Source organism: Hydra vulgaris, chromosome 13 (genome assembly GCF_038396675.1).
Source record: "Hydra vulgaris chromosome 13, alternate assembly HydraT2T_AEP".
NCBI lineage: Eukaryota > Metazoa > Cnidaria > Hydrozoa > Anthoathecata > Hydridae > Hydra > Hydra vulgaris.
In genome coordinates, this window is record NC_088932.1 from 42584384 (window position 1) to 42597468 (window position 13085).

Consider the following 13085-nt stretch of genomic DNA (forward strand, 5'->3'; position numbering starts at 1 on the left):
TCAAATTTGGGAATGAATGTTTCTAATCAATTTAAAGAGCTATATACCTCAAAATTTTGTGTTAAAGTTGGTTTTGGTGACAGCTGCTTTAAATTATTATTTGGGGCAATAATTGTTGTGCAAAATATCACAAGATGCTCTGATGATCAGATTGTTATTTTGCATAAATCTTTTGAAAAAATTGAGAATTTTTTCACATATCCATGTGATTCTAAAAATTTGGAAATTTTCATGGTGTCATTGTTAAGAAAACAGCTCTTCAAATGCTCTTTATCAGAAATAAAACACAAATATGTACTTTTACCTCACAAGCAATGTTATGTTGCTGTACCTATGCTTCATTTCTGAATATATTATAATATATTATATATTATAATATATTACCATGATTACTTTTTTTTTAAAAAGTTTGATCATTATTATAGGTTGTAAAATATTGGTAATAGTAAATTTCTTATATATTGGTAGTTTATTTTTTGTTTTCTATCTTGCATAATGTTTGTCAAAGTGAAAGCTCATTAAAGTCTTATTTTTAGTACATGAGTATGAGTTGCTAAATCTTTTACAAAAAACTTTATTTTTTATTTTATATTACTATCTAGTCAAAATTTGTCTCTTAAATATTTTTTAGTTGTATTTGTAATAAACTTTGTTTCTTAACTTATTTTATAGTTTGCTGTATTTTGACATTATTTATATTGAACTTTTTTGAAAAATAATGTAGTTAATGCAACTTCCTGGTTACAAAATAACTACAGAAATTAAAAAATTAATTATAACAATTCCGACATTCCTGTGAAATATTTTTCCCATATTTTTTCCCATGTGTTATTAGTTGTACAATTAAAGAAAAAATAATAATATTATTCAGAAATTTTATTTGTTTTTCAGGAATACTTCTTAATAATGTTAACAGTTGATCAATAATAAACAATAATAACTTTTTTTCAAATAGGTTTTATCTCAAGTATATCATGGCTTTTATTATAGTTGAGTTTCTTGATTATCCAGAAGACCTTAAAGAAACCCGTGAATTGGGTATAATTCCAAAAGGTTGGCTGTGTTCTGAAGAAAAAGATTGTTGTTGCTATCCACCCTTTTTCAGAAACCAAAATAAAATAAACAAAATGGTTAAGGATGAAGTAGAACCAGAACAAACTTGGCATGAGCACAGAATTAGAGTGCTTGGAAAAGCAGGTATGTTAGCTTTTGCCAAATGCTGTTGTGTATTTAAAATGCTGTTGTGTATTTAAAATGTTACAAATGATACAAGTTTTTATTTTAGTTATTGTGCTATTTATAGCAACTTATGAGAGGGCTTTAGAAAAAGAGAAGGTTGCAAGTTATGAGTCTGATCTTAATCTTACAGAGAATGACAAAAAAAGCATTGCAAATGAAATTCGCCTATAGTAGCGGTATTTTTATGTAAAACATATCGTTAACATATGATATAAGCATATATATATTTTTTTTTTTTTTAATTCTATATTTATATAATATATATAAAAAAATCAATAACCGAAAGCGAATTTCAGGTTGAAGTCGTTTGTTTTTTACGAGGAGCTGCAGACAGAAATGGGGGAAGAAAAATGAGGGCAGTCAATAAGAATTAAAACGAAGAGCTCTTCAATTTAGGCGAACATTTTTAATGTATGGCTTGTAAGAGATTATAAGAAGTTAAAATAACAATTATTTGTATTTAATTATATTTGTGATATCTGATAATATATGAATACTATATGATAATATATGAATACATTATACGAATACCTTGATAATATAAGAACACATTATAATGTATTCATATATTATCAAGGTAATAAAGACCCGTTAGCGGCACGTCGACACTGGCTAAATATTGATGGGCCTAAAGCGGGCCTTGTATGTCGCGCCAACGTCAGCATGCCAAAAGTAGACCAAATGCATCTTTGACATAGGAAGCCGAAGACAGCCTGCCGACAGCTAACCTACAGCGAATCATTAGCGGTTTAAAATTAAAATTTCAAAGAAAATAAACAGAATCTTCAGTGCACATACGTGTTACATGCATGTTACGTTATAACGTAACTCTGACAAATATATAAATTTATGCATTTTTGCATGTAATTTCAACCGGGCAGTCGATGGACTTATGGCGGCTAGCCAGCAGCAAACCATTGTTAAATCTACATCGGCTTGCCGGTAACGGACCACTGTTGCACCTATATCGATTTGCCGTCTGCGGACCGCTAAATAACCGATTAGCAAGCCAGCGAGGTAACGCTGTGGCTCGCCGACGTCGGGCCAGCGCGTGTGCTGCAAGAGGCCCGATAGCGGCCCGGGTACATCTTGCTCACTGGGGTGTAATGTCTCACCTTTTTGTATTGAAACTCTTTTTGTATGGTTTTTAATGCAAATAAACGTTATTATTATTAACGTTGTTATTATTATTATTATTATTATTATTATTAAAAAAAGTTTAAAACGTTTAAAAGTTAAAAATTTATTCGATAGTCCCAGAAAAACAACCGCTCTGACAAAAAATTTTTTATCAAAATATTTTTAAATAGTCAATAAATCATATAAATAGTCAATAAATCATTTAAAACAAAACTTTGATGTCAAATATTTAACATTTTTCTCAGTTAATATTTTAATTGCTCGTTAACTTATTTTTAAATAGTCAATAAATCATATAAAACAAAACTTTGATGTCAAATATTTAACATTTTTCTCAATTAATATTTTAATTGCTCGTTAACTTAATGCCAAACGTGCATTAATTTTTCATTACATCCGCCGGATGGAGTCAAATATTTCCGCCTCCAACTTGGCGGTCGCAGCCAGCTGGGAGACAGAAGCTATTGGAGGCGGCCTCCAAATGGTTTTGTCTCCGAAATTTCTTCTGGAGGTGGCAACCATTGGCTTCTCGGCCTCTAAAACACTTATAAAACTACAATAACTTTGCAAACGGTTTTGAACAACTTTTTTTTTTAAAAAGAGAAAAACAAAAAATTTAAAATTATCTGATTTCAACATTGTGGAGCAATTTATATTTTTTTTATGTGTTAAAAAAATACGTATGGCACCCCTCAACTACAAATAAAAGACGTACATCCACTTTTAATAGAGAAATAGATGACATCTTGTTTTCCTAACTTGTCTAAACTCTACAAAATCGACTTGACTCATACTTTTACATCTGCTTATGATGAGAGAAGTTTCAGTAGACTAAAGATTATCAGAAATTATCTGTGGTTAACAATCAAAAAACGTTTTTTTACGTCAAACAAACGTTCTATACCCGCTGGAATTGAAATCTTGCAGAAAAAATTTTATATAAACTAGCAAGAAAGTAAATTTTCTTATTAATGCTTGCTTTCAGTAATATGTATTGTGTAAATTTTAAATAACCAATCTATTGCTATAGCATTAAATGTTTCTTCATTTTTCTTTTTGTTAATCAGAGTAAACTTAGCAAACTCAAACTTTAGATTTTTTGTGTCTTAGACGTACCTAATAGTTATGATTAAAAGCACATAAAAGCATTAATAAAATGTATTTATCATAAGTGCGATTCTTGAAAAAATATATATCTTTCTGGGGATTAATGCACTACCCCTAACCCCTGTTGCCACCAACTCAACCCCCTGACCCCCTCCTTCCCTAACAATGCTAAACTTCAATCCACTACTGTTTTCAGGCTTTAACTAATCTAATTTTCTGACACCAACGTAACAAGTTCGTCGTTTATATTATGAAAAAAAGTTTGAATACCAAAAAAATTTGCAATAAAAATGTGCCTGCTGGAAATGCTTACTTAGAGTTTGCATCGTCTAATATTAAAATCTTAAATGTTCACAAAGTTAAATGATTTGTGCTTTGATGATTTATTACAATTCCATAATTAATTTTAATACAATTATACGAATAATTTTCTTTTTAAAACATGTTTGTTCAAAAAGATCCGTTAATTAATAATCCGTTAATTGTGCAATAAATTATTATTACATATCTTTTCTTAAGGACCGCAGTTCATTACATGTAGAAATGGAAACCAATATTTGGTGGGAAAAAAAAAAGCCTTTTTGAATTTATTTTATTTGTTAATTAGATTAAATTTATATTGATTTTTATATATGAAAACTGATTTCATTTTTGATAATGTTGCATGTAACTTGCTCTGTGCGTAATATCACTTTATTATTATCCACAAATATAAGCTGGCTGTTAAAAGGAAATGAAATTTGAACATCTCCTACGTTCAATGTTTTCAACTCATTAATCAAATTGTAATTTGTACTATTAATCATTTCAACCGTCACATCCTCTTTCATGTTTTCACTAAAACTCGGCTTGTTCAAGTGTGATGTCGAAACTACTTCTATAAAGTTATTAATGGTATCTTCAGCAATAAATTCATTCGTGGGATTATCAACATCTTTTTTCTGAAAATATTTTGGTTCAGATATTAAAGCAGTTCTCTTTTTTACTTTTCCACTTTCTCTATTTATCTTGGTATAGCATGGCTTTCTTTTGAATTTATAATCACCTTTTTCAGTAAAAGATTGTGCCATATTTGATCTTGGCGTTTTGAAATATTTGTCGTTTGTGCATGCTTTAATGTTCATTGGGGTACAATCAGTTCTGTCCGAATCATACTCATCGCTTGTTGATAAGTTAGAAGAATCTATTAAGTTTTGACCGCCAATCTTTTGTCTTTCATTCATATTCATAGGAGTATAATCAAACGACATCGAACGCTGCAGTGCTAACTTTGTGTGGTTTCTTTGTTTTTTTATATCATCACAATCTTTTCTTTTTGCATCCATCGAGCAAGCAATGGAATTATCATTTTCAATTAAAGTTGAGTTGTTTTTTAAAATCGTTTTTGTCGAACTTGAGTATGATGTATTGATATGGTTTAAAATCTCTGTTGCTAACGAGACAGTACTAAAATAAATATTTATAACAAATATATAACAAGGTTTGACCTTCAAAGTTTAGTGTTTAAAAAATTAACTCTTCAATCAAACATAAAAAAAAAAAATACCTGCTTCTTCTTGAAGTTTCTTTTAAGGAGCTTTGAGAACTTCTGGAACTGCTTTCAGATGACTTAAAGCTGACGTCAACATCTGAAAGAGTTTCCTAAACAATTCAAGTTCTAATATAACTACATGATTAAAATCTAAACATAAAAATATTTTATGAAAACTATACTAATCTATTCATCAAGTTCTAAAAAGTTGTAAAAATTACCCTGATATTTGGGGATTTATAGGGTCTGGTAATAAGTAATAAGTAAAAATCTTAAACTTTTCAAGTTTTAAATTTTTTGGGTTTTATTTATTTCTTTTTTGTATGAAAACTTTTATAACAACCAAACTTTGATGTAAAATGTGAACATACTTTACATTTTTTACAATAAATCAATTATCATTGTAATATAATGATAATTGATTTATTGTAAATATAATGTGTAACATAAAGTGTTCCATGAACATGGCCATGTTCATTTCCGACCCTGGCTGCCAATATTATATTGACTGCAAATAAGCCATTGACTGAGAGACAATCTACCACATTTAAGAGCTGCTACTTCAGGATCAAGGTTTCTTTTTAATATTGTATTCAAATACTTCCATGTAACTAAACTATCAGTGGTCATTTGCTTAACAAAATCTTCACTAATATTAATTAAAGGCTACAAAAGAGGAATTGATGTAAATTTAGTAAATCTTTCAAGATTATCAACTTTAAAAAACAGTTTACCAACTGCTCCACACCATTCTTTTCCTGAAGAAGTTGGCTTGTCACGTTTTTCCACAATATGATGGAACGGAAGCTCATTAATGTGATGCCAGCAAAATGATCTAAAAAGTTTTTGATGGATAAGTTCCTCGACAAAATAAAGCATTCCACCTTTCCATCAAAACATTTCATTTTTAGTATCTCTACCAATTAGTTGCAGATATTGATTTTTACCTCTTTCCATTAATCAGTTGAATAATCCAGTAGCACTTTGTTTGGCTGGTTTACATATTTCAGATTTAAGCTCTGTTGTATAATGAGTAAGATAGACTCCTTCGTCACTGTTTTATTTTTAATATAATGATAAAAAAAATCTTCCCGACAATTTGCATAGATGAAACACTACCTTGTTTTTCTCGCTGGGTTTAAATCCAAACAAGCTCTTTTTGTGGAATTCTAAAATTTAAGTCAAATTTGCAAAGACAATGAGCACGATTTTGACAAGATTCTTCGTAAGGGGCATCACTCTCACTACAGTAAACAATTTTGCATTTGCAAAAAGCAATGTTTAAAAGTTTATTAAGTTTAGATTCCTAGTGTTCGTTATTGGCCTTTTGGGCTTTGTGTCAAGCTATCTAAGAGAATGCGGACCTCTACTGAGTCTTAGTTCTATAGCTTTAGTACCACAAACTATAGGTTCTTTAAACTCTGTTAGAAATATAGAAATAAACCATCGTTCTGCAATTTCATGGGCAACATTTGAAAAAATTTCTAGCATTGATAAACTACGTGGATTTTTTTCATAAACTAATATTTTTTCTCATTGCAGATCAAGACATCGCTGCAAACAATCACGTAACGTTGAAAATTCAGTTTGGAGAAACTTTCTTAGACCTTTCAAAATATTTGCTACCCAGTAAACACACAAACGTCTAATAAACGTCAAAACAACGTTTCGACAAAATGTTCAGATTTGGTCGATAATCCGTTTAGAATGAAATCCAGATTAACGCTAAAAACAAACGTCTATAAAACTTCTATATTCAAACGTATTTTAGACGTCTATCATAGGATTATTATACGTATCTAAAGCGTTTAGATTCTGTCTAATTTACATTTAAATCTAGTCTAATTAAAGTGTATAAAGCGTTTAGATTTAGTCAAAGTAAACGTATATTAAACTTTTAGATCTTGTCTAATAGTTTCTTTGATTTAGTTAACGTAATTTCAATTTATTTAAGTAGTGAAACTAATATAAATTAAAACTACGTTATAACTTTTTAGCTTTATATAAGTAATAAGAGCTATATAGGTCTTGAAATTTATAAATAAGATATAGTTATGAAAGTAATGAAATTTATACATAAGATATAGTTAGAAAAGACCTGGTCTTATTTTTTATATTTTTTATAACTATTATAATATGTTTATAAACTTTTATACTATACTACTTATACTATACTTTTATTTTATAAAACTATATATAAAGTTATAAACTTATATAAAACGTTTTCATATAGTGGGGAGTTAGAGAAAAAATGTTTGTGCACTATACTTGGTAATGTTTCGATAATTAAAAAAATTAAATGATCAAGCTTTTTGCAATTTCTATCAAATATTTTTTAAATTTAATCTTATTAGCAGAAAATAAAAGTTTACATTAAGTCAAAACTTTTACAAATATTTTGGATCACTGTTTTCTCTGGTTTATGCATTATCAAAAATCTTCCTAGAATACCATCTACGCTTGTTCATCATGCAGCTGTTTATGCAACATCATCTTTTACATTCGTAACCTGATCGTCTGAATTCGAAACCTGATTTGTATCCGCAAAAAAACTAGGGTTAACTAGTAAGCATTTTAAATGTACATTCATAAATCAAAATTGGAATTACACAGAACAACTTTACATATAGAGGATTTTCTGAATGGAAGTTTCCGAAATTTCCTACACCATCCATGTTTATTTTTGACATTAAAAAATTAGTAACGTTGCGACATAACATATGCGGTGGTTTTTACCAGCTCTGTTTCACCATCTTTCTTTAGCAAATGTAACTAAATTAAGCTAAATTGTATCTAAAACAAAAAAATAAATATTTAGTTATTAAACTTCTTGATTATTGCAAAGATGAATACCTACTGTTAAACAATCATACAAACGTTTACAAAATGAATTTAAACTATTTATAAAACTTACGAAAAAAGTTCTTGCAGCAGGACTTTAATAACGAGAGACCAGCAACTCATTTTTTAACTGTTTCAATGTCGCCATCAATAATTTCTAAAGCATCGGAGTCCATTGGTTTGTTGGCATTTAGGAAGGTAGATTTGTAAGATAGATTAGTAACTTCAATGAATTAAAACAGCGCACCCGACACTCGTTTATTATTTATTTGCGCACCCGACACTCGTTTATTATTTATTATGAGTCGCTTTGCTTTCATTTGTTTTAAGGAAGTGAATCTTGAAAATGTATTTAAGTCTAATTTAATTACTTAGCCAATAAAAAGTAATTTTTTAATAAGTTTTTTATTTTGTTTTCATTAGGTTTATTTAAACCGCGTGACTAAAGCTGTTTTGTGAGTTTTCTGACCAATGGCTTTATTACTATATTATAATATAATAAAGGTTTATTAAACGTCGATTAAACGTTTAGAATAACGACTTACATTAGTCAATATTGTAAACGGTTGATCGATATTAAATAAACGTATATATTAAAAGATTTAAAGCGAAGATTTTAAATCTATAAATGTTTACGTTTAACTAAGGTCGATAAATGTTTACAATATTGACGAATGTAAGTCGATATTCTAAACGTTAGATTGACTTTTAGTAAACATATATATAAAAAAGTTTGAAATGTACATTTCAAATCAAGCTCGATTTTTAGTCAATAATAGGTCGCTAAACGTTTTATCCTTTTTTCGACCGATTTCGACAAAATATTGACCAATTCTGAACCAATCTGTATTTACTGGGAAGCTTAGTGTTGATGGATTTTCTGGCTTTCTTACTATCTAATAATGCCATTTTTCTATCATCATATTTATAAGCTGTATTTAAATATTCAAATACAGCTTATAAATATGATGATATTTATAAGCTGTATTTGAATATTCAATCAGGCTTTATAAAATCATAGGAAAAGTGATGTACTGAATCAAATCTGAACACGCGTGAGTACGATATACCCTACCGCACATGTATGTTATGCGAGTGGTTTTGGATAAAAGATGTTAATAAAAAAATCAAGTTCGAAACATTTAAAATCTTTGTGAAGCATTTTTAGAGAGATAAATACCATCCAACTCTAATGAAACCTCATACCTACTTCTAATTATACCTTAAACCTATTTTTAATATCTCCATCGCAACAATATTTAAGCGTGTTCTTTGTAACAGAAACCCTTTGAGATTAAATATATCTTTCTTTCAGATTGTAAAAGGTAGGCATTATTTGTACGCGCATACAGCTCATTTTTTCTTAGTTGTACAAGCGTATAACTCCTTTATTATTTAGTTGTACGCGCGGACAATTCTTTTTTTCTTAGTTGTACGCACGTATTTAAAAAAACGTTATTCTTTTTATTTTGACGATTTCACTTGAAATTCTTGTTTAACTTAACGTAATGATTTTTTATACGAATTAAATTAGTTTATAAACCCATTTTAAGGGGGAAGGTCCCTCAAAAAATTATTTTCTAAAGCAGAGCATTTACGAAGCTGTTATATGTTTCAAATAAAACTATATCAAAAATCAAAAATTTTTATCATAAAGTATAGCACCATGTTGCTATGGTAACCTAGTAACTAAGGAAAAAATGGAAATTACTTCCTTCACCTTGGCAAAGATTGCAGTTGATCAGAAAGTCATTAATAGCTATTTTTCCTAGTTTGTTGATGAAAGATAGATCTATGCAATAAACAGACAGTTTTTGTTAACAACTTTATTGTCAGGTGGTAGCCATGTTTAATTTTTGCTATCATTTTAGGCACAAAAATTATAAACGTTTTCTAAACTTTTTTCTGTTTAAAAAACGTTTTAAAAAAGTTGTCTGCTTATTGTATACATCTTTATGAGAGGAACACTTCCTGAAAATTTCATATAAATTGGTCAAACGGTTTTCAAGATACTTCTGTCGGGAGGTTTAAAACCTGCGTTCTGAGAAAAATGACAAATGAGAGAAAATTAAGATGAAAAATATTATAAACTAATAGTAATAAAAGAAATAATAAAAAAGCATTTTATTATTACTTTTTAATTATAAACACCAGCCCCATACAAACTTCCTTCTTTCTGTTCAAATTTGTTAGACTTTTCAGGTTTGCGGCCTCTTAAAACCATTCTTCGTTTCTTGATCGTGTCTTTGTTTTTATATACTGACATGCTGACTCTTCTTTGGTTCAAGTAATTGCATCCAAAAATGGTACTCTGTCCTGGTAACATTCAAATTTTTTCAAATATGAGGGTACTAGGCTTTATTCATATATTAAAGACTCCAATAGTATCGTAAAGTCCAAATTTTAGTTGTGTAAGCGAAACATATTTGGACTTCCGTATTCTGGACCATATCATAGCGTTGAAGCTTTCATTCTAATTCTGTGTTTTCCCATGAAGTAATCGATTAAAGTAAGCATCTGAAGTTAGTTCTACATAAATAGGCTTCAATCTACAGTATCGGACAAAACATGGTGGACAAACTTAAATTTAGAACAAAAGTTGATCAATAACTAAAAAAAACTAGTAAAACAATTGAACATATTATTTTTTTAAATAGTTTATTATGTTCTCAACAAAATTTAAAATGTTTGAGTTATACTAAGAATCACAAAAAAAAATTTATAACACATTTTTCTCAACAAACTACATTTTTCCTTGGACAAAACAAGGTGGACAAATCAAAACGACGCTTTTTTTATAAGATTTCATTGTCTTTATTCAATTTACCATATTCTTTTGTTTTCACTTTTATCATAACATTACTCTAAAATAATAAAATAGATTTTGGAACATCTGACCAATTATTTTTTAATTTAACTAAAAATAGATTTAACTCGTGATATATGGCGTATATTGCAACTTAAAATGGCTTACGACAAATTAGGAAGTGTTTTACCTGAAAATATTATTAAAGATTTGAAAAGCGGAAAACGTCAAGCTGAAATTTGTAGAAAATATAATATACCTTAATCGACTGTAAACAAAACTGTCAAATCATTTGGATCTTGCTATAAAACAAACCATCGGAGCGGACGAAGCTATAAAACAAACCATCGGGGCGGACGTCTAAGAAAAACATCACAAAGACTAGATCGAATAATTGTTAAAAAGCTTTAAAAAGATCCATTTTTGTCATCTACAAAATTAACCGAAAAACTTGAACTACAAATCTCTAATTGCACTGTGCGACGAAGAGTTAACGAAGCAAAGTTGTTTTCTCGAATGCCTGACAAGAAACCACTAACTTCTTTTATAAATAGAAAGCTAAGACTTGCGTTTGCCAAAGCACACCAAAATTGGACTGCAGACCAGTGGAAAAACAAACTTTTTAGTGATGAATCAAAATATAACCTTTTTGGAAGCGACGGTCAGAAGCGAGTCAGGAGACCAAAGAACATCAGATTCAATACTAAATATACCTAGAAGAGTGTTAAGCATGGAACGTCAGCTATGGTTTGTGGATGTTTCTCAGCACTAGGAACTGGTTCTATTCACAAAATTAATGGTATTGTGGACCGTTTTGTTTACAAAGATATAATGGAAGATAATGTTACCACATGCTGAATAGGAGATGCCTCTAAAATGGATTTTTTTTAACATTGTAAAACAATGGTTCAAAGACAAGAATATCACCATAATGAAGTGACCTGCACAAAGCCCAGACTGAATCTCATAAAAAATATCTAGGAAATAATTGGCAAAAAGATTGAGTGTACAAATGTGAAGACCAGTGAGGAATTATTTGAACAAGTCGAGAAGGCCTGGCGAGAGATTGATATGAGAATTGTTGACTCATTAATTGAGTCTATGCCTCAAAGAATGAAAGCAGTAATTAAAAGTCGAGGAGGTCTAACCAAATATTAAGTTAATTTTTTGAAGTTTTTCGAAAAATAATAAGTTAAGTTTTAAAATTATTTGAATTTTCAGTCGATTTTTTGAATGTCCACCTTGTTTTGTCCAAAGAAAAATGTAGTTTGTTAGGGAAAATGTGTTATAAAACTTTTTAGTGATTTTTAGTATGATTCAAAAGTTTTTAATTTTGCTAACAACATAATAAACTATATAAAAAATAATATGTTCAATTGTTTTACTAGTTTTTTTTAGTTTATGATCAACTTTTGTTCTAAATTTGAGTTTGTCCACCATGTTTTGTCCGATACTGTAAGTACAATATCAATAGGAAGACCTAGTCCTAGTTTAAACTCATTCGTACCATTAGCTTTATCACGATTGTATCTACACCAACTGTCTTTATCTGTGGGACAATGCGGGTAATGCCAATTATTTTTGCTGGAAGATGCTACATGAATTAAACTTGTTAAAGCAGATGATCTCATACCTTTAAGGTTTCCAGAATTTTTCCTAATAGTGATTCCAAAATAATTTTGCAGACGATCAATTGAAGCGTTTGTTAAACGGCCTTTACCATTTAAGCCTTTGACTTGTTTTTTTAATTGCCAACAACGAGATCCAAGGCGCTTTTGAAAATGCCCAATACAATCCAGTTTAATTATTTTAACATCCTTGTAAGTTCCTTTAACTGTTGTGTAGCTTTTACTATCACCATCACCTAAGTATTCTGTGTATCGCAAGTTATATTTCTCTAGAGAACGATTAAATATCTTTATCGCGCCAGCAGTTTCCAGCCCACCAACTAATCCTTCATAGTTTTTATTGCAAATGTGTGCTTTTTTTCTGCTGGTTGCTGGTTTGAATTAGTGGCATTTTGAGTTTTTTCACATATTTTAGATTTTCTAGATAATGCTTCAACATCTAAAACCTTCCCATTTGTGATGGACAATTCTGCGGTAACACCATTATTTGAACTATATCCCCTTTTTTGCCATGTTCCATCAATCAAAACTCCAGTCTCTACTATCTCATTAAGAGATTTGCCTTCTCGGAGTTCTGGTGCAGCTTCGTGCATAGTATCATTAGCAACTGTTTGTGCTGCGATTGTCAATTTCTGAGCAATAAAATTGTAGTTTTTTTACATAATCTTTTAGGCATATTCATTAACATGGTAAACCGATGTAGACCAGATAAGCCTTGACCGAGTGTTCTTATTACATATACCGCTCTTTTATTGATATCATAACCTGCTACATTTTTTGATGTTTTAAAGTT

General features: G+C 29.6%; 2 protein-coding genes across 3 annotated transcripts in view; one reads left to right on the top strand and one right to left on the bottom strand.

The window, feature by feature from the left end:
- The first annotated feature begins 820 nt into the window (after positions 1-820).
- On the top strand, positions 821-1418 carry LOC136090176 (uncharacterized). Of its 2 annotated transcripts, none has more exons than XM_065816340.1 (2): positions 821-1197; positions 1304-1411. In XM_065816340.1, exons 1-2 carry the CDS (start codon positions 975-977, stop codon positions 1408-1410), a joined length of 330 nt encoding a protein of 109 aa, XP_065672412.1. In that variant the 5' UTR covers positions 821-974; the 3' UTR covers position 1411. The 2 variants fall into 2 exon arrangements, with proteins under 2 accessions (XP_065672412.1, XP_065672411.1); XM_065816339.1 differs by having other exon boundaries at positions 822-1197; positions 1286-1418.
- A 2646-nt stretch (positions 1419-4064) lies between these two features.
- LOC124815258 (uncharacterized) overlaps positions 4065-13085 on the bottom strand; it is a 32095-nt gene continuing 23074 nt past the window's right edge. Inside the window, exons 3-4 of the mRNA XM_065815033.1 lie at positions 5033-5127; positions 4065-4932 (exon numbers count right to left, since the gene is read on the bottom strand). Coding sequence (XP_065671105.1) covers positions 4113-4932; positions 5033-5127 — 915 coding nt within the window. The 3' untranslated portion in view covers positions 4065-4112. The remainder of the gene's footprint in view (positions 4933-5032; positions 5128-13085) is intronic.